This window comes from Lepidothrix coronata, unplaced genomic scaffold (genome assembly GCF_001604755.1).
Source record: "Lepidothrix coronata isolate B3197 unplaced genomic scaffold, Lepidothrix_coronata-1.0 Scaffold90, whole genome shotgun sequence".
NCBI lineage: Eukaryota > Metazoa > Chordata > Aves > Passeriformes > Pipridae > Lepidothrix > Lepidothrix coronata.
The window spans coordinates 2,448,206-2,456,222 of record NW_016690270.1 but is presented as its reverse complement, the minus strand read 5'-3'; the positions used below and the strand labels follow the sequence as shown (position 1 = coordinate 2,456,222).

Sequence of the window (8,017 nt, the reverse complement as noted above, 5' to 3'; positions counted from 1 at the left end):
GCAGCTCTTGGGATGATACATGGGAGGCAGAGCTTCATTTATAACCCCACACAACTGCTGGAAAAGGTTCAACTTTAAAAAGCATTAGGTTGGTTACCTTATGGGCCCCTGCGGACCAAGAAGTGAAATCACATGAACACAACAGGTCTATTAATCACCACAGTGATTCCAAAGTGAGAAACAGCCCCAGTGACACACATTCAACTGGAAAAAAAGTTGAGAAAATCACCTACTAGTAGTTAGGTAACTCCAAAAGTATGGGTAGTTACCTTTCTGTAGGGCTCCCCTTTTGATTTCTCAATGAATTAAAGTATTTAACTTGGATTAAAGTCAGTCAATAGACACATAAATGGAGAGCAACAATGGCATTTCTACCTAAACATGTGTGTTTCCCCTCAGCCAGAGTTACAAACAAACTACACTTAGATGAGATGCAGAGGTCACTCTCAGCTTCATAGCACTTGGATTGCAAGGTAAAGAAGGATTTGAAAAGAAGAAAAAAAATAATTCATTTAATGGTCTTCTTTGTCAAGATGGATTCTAGGTCAACTCAAAGTGACCTCGTGAAGTAACTGATTGCTTTAGGAATTGTTTCAGAGAACAGAGTAGGCTACAACAAGACTCCTCCATTCCCATTCAGAAACTGGAATAATTTACATGACCTTTGAAAGAAGCCATCAAAGTCACAAACCTTCACAGAGATAGTGGAGATCAAGTGTGTAAGTTATTAGGGGTAAGTGTATGTGTTTATCTGCAAAATGTAAGATGATGGGTTTCCACGTGCCCAGAATTAGCATTTCTCCACAAGCCTGTGCTATTTTTATCACTTCCCCTCTTAAGAAGCCTGGGCTAACGTGACTCTGCTCCCTCACTGCAGAGCAGCAGATCTGCATGGGAAAAAGGAGACATTTTCTCTAATGGGAGAGTGGAAATGAGGTCACACCAATTACCCCAAACCACTTGGCTGCCACAGCCATCTTTTCACCTCTGCAGTAAACAAACCCTTGGGGCTGGTCTGTACATGAAGCAACTCCCTTTGAGGAGTTCTCCACGTCTCCCTTCTCCTCAAGTCCTGATATCAACAACCACAGTACTTTGGACTAACACTTGAAAGTTCAGGTCTCCCAAAAAAAAGCCTCCCATGCAGATATCACAACCACTTTGGGCAGATTCAGAAGCCACCCTGCCTTTCAGAATGCTTTGCCTTGAAGAATAGAAGGTGCACAATTAAATCTAAAGGAATAACAACATGAAACAGAGGAGTTTATACAACCATCTCCTTGAGTTATTCAGTAAAACTACCCTTAAGGATAGAGAAGAAATGTGTTTGCACACTATAATCTATATTAAACAGACGCTTAAGAAGTCAACAAATTCAATGTGTTAAGAAGCAACTTTTTAATAAAGAAAGCAAAATCATACTTTGCTGTTAACAAATATTTTGAAAAAGGCTTATAAAATTAAATCTAAGCCAAGTATCTGGTGCATCTGCAGCTGAGAAGGAAGTATCAATACTCCAAACACCTGCTCAGTTTGTGTACTCTCCTTTCTTACAGAGGAAGTATGAGCTTCCAGTTGTCCAAGTGATTTAGAGAGCAATAAACTATTGCTCAACAAAAACTATTTTCTTAGATGACTATAGACTAAGGCCAAAGAAGAAATTCATATGTTAAGCACCATCAACATGGAAGCCTGTCAAAGCTGTCAGTTTGAAGAGCCCAGATTTCTTCCTTGCCCCCCAGGACTGGGGTCAGCCAACCACCAGGGTGAGGCTCACGAGAATCAAACCAAACTATCATGGAAAACACACTCCAGTCACACTGGAGTCGGCTGATGCCACGGGCTGGGCAGCAGCAGGACCTCAATGTGTTCCACAGTGAAGCTGAAGGGTGGAAGAAGAGTCCCAAAGCACTGGAAGAAAGAGAACACAACAATAAATCAGCTCAGCTTCCAAACCAACTTCCTCCTGCAGGCTCAAAGTATGAACAAAACCCACCCCGTGTCTTCCCCTCAAGGCAAGAGAACTACAATCCCTTCACTGCTGATGATGTGAAACAGGCTTGTTGTAAACGTTAAGTATTAATGAAGACACACAAAAGAAGAAAAAAACCCCTGGAAGCCACAGCTCCAGCCTTGTCCACTCACCCCTGGCAGGGTCCACTCAGCTGGAGGCCAAGACACTGGGAGCACTCACTGGCCACAGCACCCGCAGCACCTGGGCAGAGGCAGGAGGGTTAGGATGGCATTTCTCCATGCCACAACTCTTCCAGCTGCTCAGCACTGTGCCTTCAGGGCTGAACAGACAGGGGAGAAGGGTAGTTACAGAATCACAGAGTGGTTTGGGTTTGGAAGGGACCTTAAAGATCATCTCCTGTCTTGATTTATGGGTCATCGACTCAAACATGTGCAAACTGAACAGCCCATCCACCAAGAGCAGCCCGTGCTTCCAGACAGGATCCATATTCTAGATGCCATCTAAACAGTTCCAGAAATAAAGATTAGGCTAAAACAAATGGTGCAAGCTCCCCTGCACCTTCTCAACCCATCCCCCAAGTATTCCCCTGGGACTCGGGTTATCCTCACACAAACCCTCGTTTCATGAGGCAGCAACGACAGGACTCATTTACTTTGAAGGTTTCACTTTGGCCCTCCTGGCTTCTATCATAACCTCAAATATTACATTAAAAAGGCTTTTAAAACATAACATTCACAGCAGTGCAGGAGCTTTTCCTTGCAGGCAGCTCTTCCCTGCCTGTTTGCGTGTGGCACCTTCCCATTAAGTGCATGAGTTAAGATGTAGATTAGCAAGGCAAGAAACCTTTGCCCTTGGCACCCACACTCAGCTCTGACAGGAAACTTCAGGCTTTTTTTTTTTTTCCTATCAAGTGTAGAACCACTCATTACACATTGGCAGGGAAGTGCACATCTCCAAACTATACACATTTTCTCTTAGATAAGCAAAAGACTCAAGTGTTTATAAATATGAAAAGTTCAGCAGCTGGCTAAAAACTTAATTCTCCAGTCTCACTTAATGAGCTTTGGGGAAAGTGGTAGGGGGATTTGTTCAGAAAGTAAAGCAGTGTCACAGAAAGCAGGACTTGCCAGGCACAGCTCTGCTTTGCCCTATTTTCTGTCCCTAGATGGCTGCTCTGGGCAAAATGGCACAGAAGGTTCTTATGGGGAGCCAGGGAACATTCAGAATGGGAAATGCTTTCTCCTAATCTTGCAATCATAAAAATTAGCCAATTTTTAATTTAAGTCCCATGACTTCTTTCTTTCTTGTGAAAATACCAAGCGATCCATATCAAACCACTTTGGAACATGGACTGTCTTAGGATTTTGTCCAATTCCCTGAACAAGGAAGTTGTTTTCAGTAGGATTCAGCAAGAACACTGCTGCATTATTTTTTCAATAATTTAATATTAACTAATACTGGTCTATTCCAGTAGCATAAGGTTTGGATTTAAGCAATTGGATTGATCTGCTTGGAATTGCCCAGAGAAGCTGTGGTTGCCCCATCCCTGGAAGTGTTCAAGGCCACTTGGTCTTGTGGAAAGTGTCCCTGCCCATGGCAGGGGGTAGAACGGGATGAGCTTTAAGGTCCCTTTCAAGCCAAACCATCCCATGATTCTATGAAGGTGTGTTGGGTGCTTTCAGGAATTTCTGGGAAGATTGTTTACAGTGCCTGCTGTCACTCTGCATCACTGTGTCCTTGAAAGCAGACTTCTGAGTGTCTTTGTGTTCCACAAGGAATTGTGCAACCCCACTTTTGCAAGCTGATATACAGCCACCCAATTCTCCACCCATGTAATTAACTAAGAAATAAAAATTCATACTGAATGAAAAAGTAATCAGACCCTTTTGTCTGCAGTTACAACAGAAGTTGTTTTATGTAGCAGTGCTTTTCAGCTTGTTCAGTGAGCTGTACATATAACTGTCAGCCCTTTTGTGTACCTCCTCCCTTCTGTCACTTATTGGGATGAATTTAAGCAGCAACTGCTTGAGAAACAGAGCTGTCTGATGATCAAGAACAGTGTGATTCTCCAAGAGGTCAGAAATCTAAATGAAAGAAACAGCAAGGCTGAGCTGTCACCCTCTGGGAGCGCTTGCACTGGTACTGCAGCTCATGTGGATCCTCCACCACAGGATCATGTGGATCCTGTCCCACTGTCCTCACCAGCACCGGCTCACACGGTGCATCTGCACTTATCAAATCACACAATGGGCTGGAAGGGACCTTAAACATCATCTAATTCCAACCCCCTGCCATGGGCAGGACCCTCTCCCACTAGACCAGCTTGCTCAGAACTCCATCCAACCTGGCCTTGGACACTCCCAGGGACGAAGAGTCCACAACCTCTGCGGGCATCTCCTCTAACTGGATCAGTAAATGCCAAACACTCCAGCACCAGTCCCCAACACCTGCAAACCATCCCACCTGTGCCAGACACACTGAAAAGCCCCGTGGTGCCAGCCCACAGTGCTGGGAGTGTGGGGGCAGGATCCTTTCCCGCTCCAGAGCCGGTGCCAGCGCTCGGGGCCCTGCTGGTGCTGGATCCCTCTGTGTACATTGGAACCGGCCAACGCTTCCTTGTGATTTTTGGCCACTCGCAATATTTTTAGCAATTTGCCAAGGTTTACCCCGTGATTTATTGTGGAGGAAACAAACTCAAGCACTAACAAATGAAAGTATGTAAACTGCAGACTTCTCAAGTCAATAGGAAGGTATTCGGCTCCTGAAAGCCCTTCCGAGGCTTGGGGGATTCAACTGCTGGAAAAACAGTTGGATTAAGAAGCAACTGAAATGGAATCTAAGGAGCCACAGCTTGGAGACTTAGAGTGAAAAATTCCACAGACACAATAATTTCCAACTGCCTTTCCTAAAATTCTGGAATTTCCAAGAAATCTAGAGCAGAATTTGTCGGAAATAAATGCATTTTGTATTGCTTTTTCCTAAGGCCAAAGCACTGCAGATAAACCATTCTTTATCTCAAATAACTATATTTAATAAGTTAAAGCACAGTAAGGTGAAAAATAACAAAATACACAGGAAAATTACCATTTAAAAAGCTTAAAGCACTGGAATTACTTGAAGATGTAACACTAGATACAGCAAATAAGAACTGCTGTATTACAATAAAGGCTGGTGTCATTAAATAGGAGATAATATTCCATTTTTTTGTATGAAAATTCAACCAGGTGCTACTGCTACAGAGCTCCAGAACACAAGAGATAATGTATTAAGTGTTAGGAGCCATCACAGCATTATCTATGGTTAAAATATTGAAGCAATCTATTAATTGAATCATGGAATCACAGAATTGTTTGGGTTGGAAGGGACCTTAAAGATCACCTTGTCCCAGCTCCATTTTGTATTTTATTGCCCTGTGGACATTAAAAAAATAAAATGAAAAGAATTGCCCTGTGGGCAATAAAATCAGAAGTGGTAGTTTGATGGTGAAGATCAGTGTTTCTTGCTAGTTTTCTGAATGCTCTTGAAAACATCAGGAATGGGATCAAAAGTACAATCATGCAATAATTAGAATAAGGAAGAATTTTAGTCACTAGAGTATGATTGGGAGTTAACATTAAAATCAGCTAAAATAGCCAAATACTTGAAGGTGGTATTTTCTTCTCAGCTGTCAATCTTAAGAAATTAATACAGAATTCACCTCTTGCCTGATGATCTCAGTACAAAATTTCCACTTTTGCCAGTATTAAACTAGCACAGAGTGGCAAGAACCCCTCTGTTGTGCCTCCCACCACTGTGACTTGGCTGGGGAAGGATGTGACAATGTGCCTCTTGATCATTTCAGCTGAGCAGACACTATCCATCCCTTCCTATAGAAAATAAACCAAAGAAACACGCTGCCAAATGACCAGACTCTGGGAGTTTTTCCCCCACACACACACTTGGACATGTCACTTGACATCCAAACTGCCATTCTGCAAAGCCAACTCACTCATACAAAGTCTTTTTCTTTTTCTTTATTTTTTTTTTTTTGTGGTTCAAGAAACCCAGCAGAGAGAACTTCACCAAGCAATTCTTTGTTAGCATAACATTTGACCTTGTATCTCTTTGGAAATCATACAACTTTGCTAATGCAGCCCTTCCAGAATTAATCAAGCAGATAGTTAGCCCCTAGTTACCATGAACCCAGCCAATTATGAGCAGCACTGAAATTTGTCACTGGCATGTCCAACTACATTTTCCAACATAAAGATCAACAGAAGTGGGTGGAAATGAGGCCCCACTCTCAGACCTGCATGACTTGGACACTGGACTGGGCTCACTAGCAAAGCCAAGGCTTTTAGGAGCAAAGTATTCTTAAAATAAAGGGCTTTCCTCCTGGGTCTCCATTACCTGCTGCATTAAACCAGCCAGGAAGCAAATGCCTTTCACCCTCTATTTTGACTAGCAAAGCTACAATAAATGATTCACTGAGAGTTCACAGCTCTGTATTTGCCACTCTGCTCTACTGCATGAGATCTGCAGTTCAATCGAGGCCAAACCTACGGCGTGGATTACTTTGGGAAGCTGCCTGTGCAGTTTGTCCCTCAGCTCCCAGAGTCCAGGCAGAGATGACAAGGTTACAACCAGCAGATGTTAACAGAAGTAAGGAAGAGAAACCCTAAAAAGAGCAGGGCAGAGAGAGGGAGAAAGAGATGGGCACAGAAGACACCCATAGGAACAGACATATTTAAGATATGGCTCATTTAAGATACATATTTAAGATATGACATATTTAAGATACAAGCTCAACAACTGACACATTTAAAGCATCACAGATTATTGCCATCATCAAGTCCAATTTCTATCCCTGAACAGGCACTTAAATGACAGAACTGTGGTCACTGAGCACATTCTCCATCTAGTAACTGGAAACAGATGAGATATAAAAATCCTGAAAGGTAAGTGACAGCCAAACTCACTTGTGACCCTGCTCTGAAGTTAGCAGTTACTTTACCTGTTCTCATCTGTTCCACTCACATCATGCTATGGCTTTCCAATGCTCACTAGAGACCTGTTTTTCCTGCAGCCCAGCCTGCTTTTCACTCCCTTCTCAAAATCTCCAGTCAACACGTTTATTTTTGAGCCTCTCCCACTGCAGTCTTCCCCTTCTTTGAGGATAAAATCCATCCTCAACACAGTGCTCTGTGGCAAAACTTCTCTGGTGCTGAAATGCTGCTCTCTCACCCTAACAGTGCAAATTAAAGCCAGGGGATGTTGTAGTAAACAGTTCATCTTGTTGTCAAAACAGACATTTTGCCCAAATCTCAACAGGTGTCACTACCAAGGTTCTTAAAAAAAGCAGATAAAATAATTCATGCCCCACAAACACGAGGCTGACAAGAGGCTGCTCCACCCTAGACAGCAAAATTCCCAGAAATCCCCCAGGACAGCTAAGCAAGCCCCACGTGGCAGTACTTACAGCTTTAGCCAAAATGACCATCAGCTCAGGGAACTGGTGGGTGAGCAGGGCCAGCATGGCTGAAAAGGAGCACAGGCCTGCTGTGAAATGGATGAAAAAGGGAAGTTCCTTCTGGGGGTAAACGGAGACCTCGTGAAATGCTGAAAGGAAAACAAGGAGAATGTTGACATTGGACAGTCAAAGACTGTGTTCTGAATCATTTACAGTCTTGTAACCCAGTTCTGGACCTTCAGAAGGAAGAAGTGTGGACTCAAGACTTGTGCAGCACATCTTAGGTCCCAGTACTTAAACTCTTACCCTTCTCAAAAATTTTCCCCCTATTTATCTTCATTGCTAATAGATATTACACTTTTGTCTTCATTATTAACAGTTATTACACCTTTGTCTTCATTATTAAGTTATTGCACCTTTATCTTCATTATTAACAGTTATTGCACCTTTATCTTCATTTTTAACAGTTATTGCACCTTTATCTTCATTATTAACAGTTATTGCACCTTTATCTTCATTTTTAACAGTTATTGCACCTTTATCTTCATTATTAACAGTTATTGCACCTTTATCTTCATTTTTAACAGTTATTG

General features: G+C 42.5%; 1 protein-coding gene across 1 annotated transcript in view; it reads right to left on the bottom strand.

The window, feature by feature from the left end:
- Positions 1–1,379: 1,379 nt before the first annotated feature.
- Positions 1,380–8,017, bottom strand: part of ST7L (suppression of tumorigenicity 7 like) — a 23,542-nt gene continuing 16,904 nt past the window's right edge. The window contains exons 14-16 of the mRNA XM_017821423.1: positions 7,434–7,573; positions 2,146–2,215; positions 1,380–1,911 (exon numbers count right to left, since the gene is read on the bottom strand). Coding sequence (XP_017676912.1) covers positions 2,162–2,215; positions 7,434–7,573 — 194 coding nt within the window. The 3' untranslated portion in view covers positions 1,380–1,911; positions 2,146–2,161. The remainder of the gene's footprint in view (positions 1,912–2,145; positions 2,216–7,433; positions 7,574–8,017) is intronic.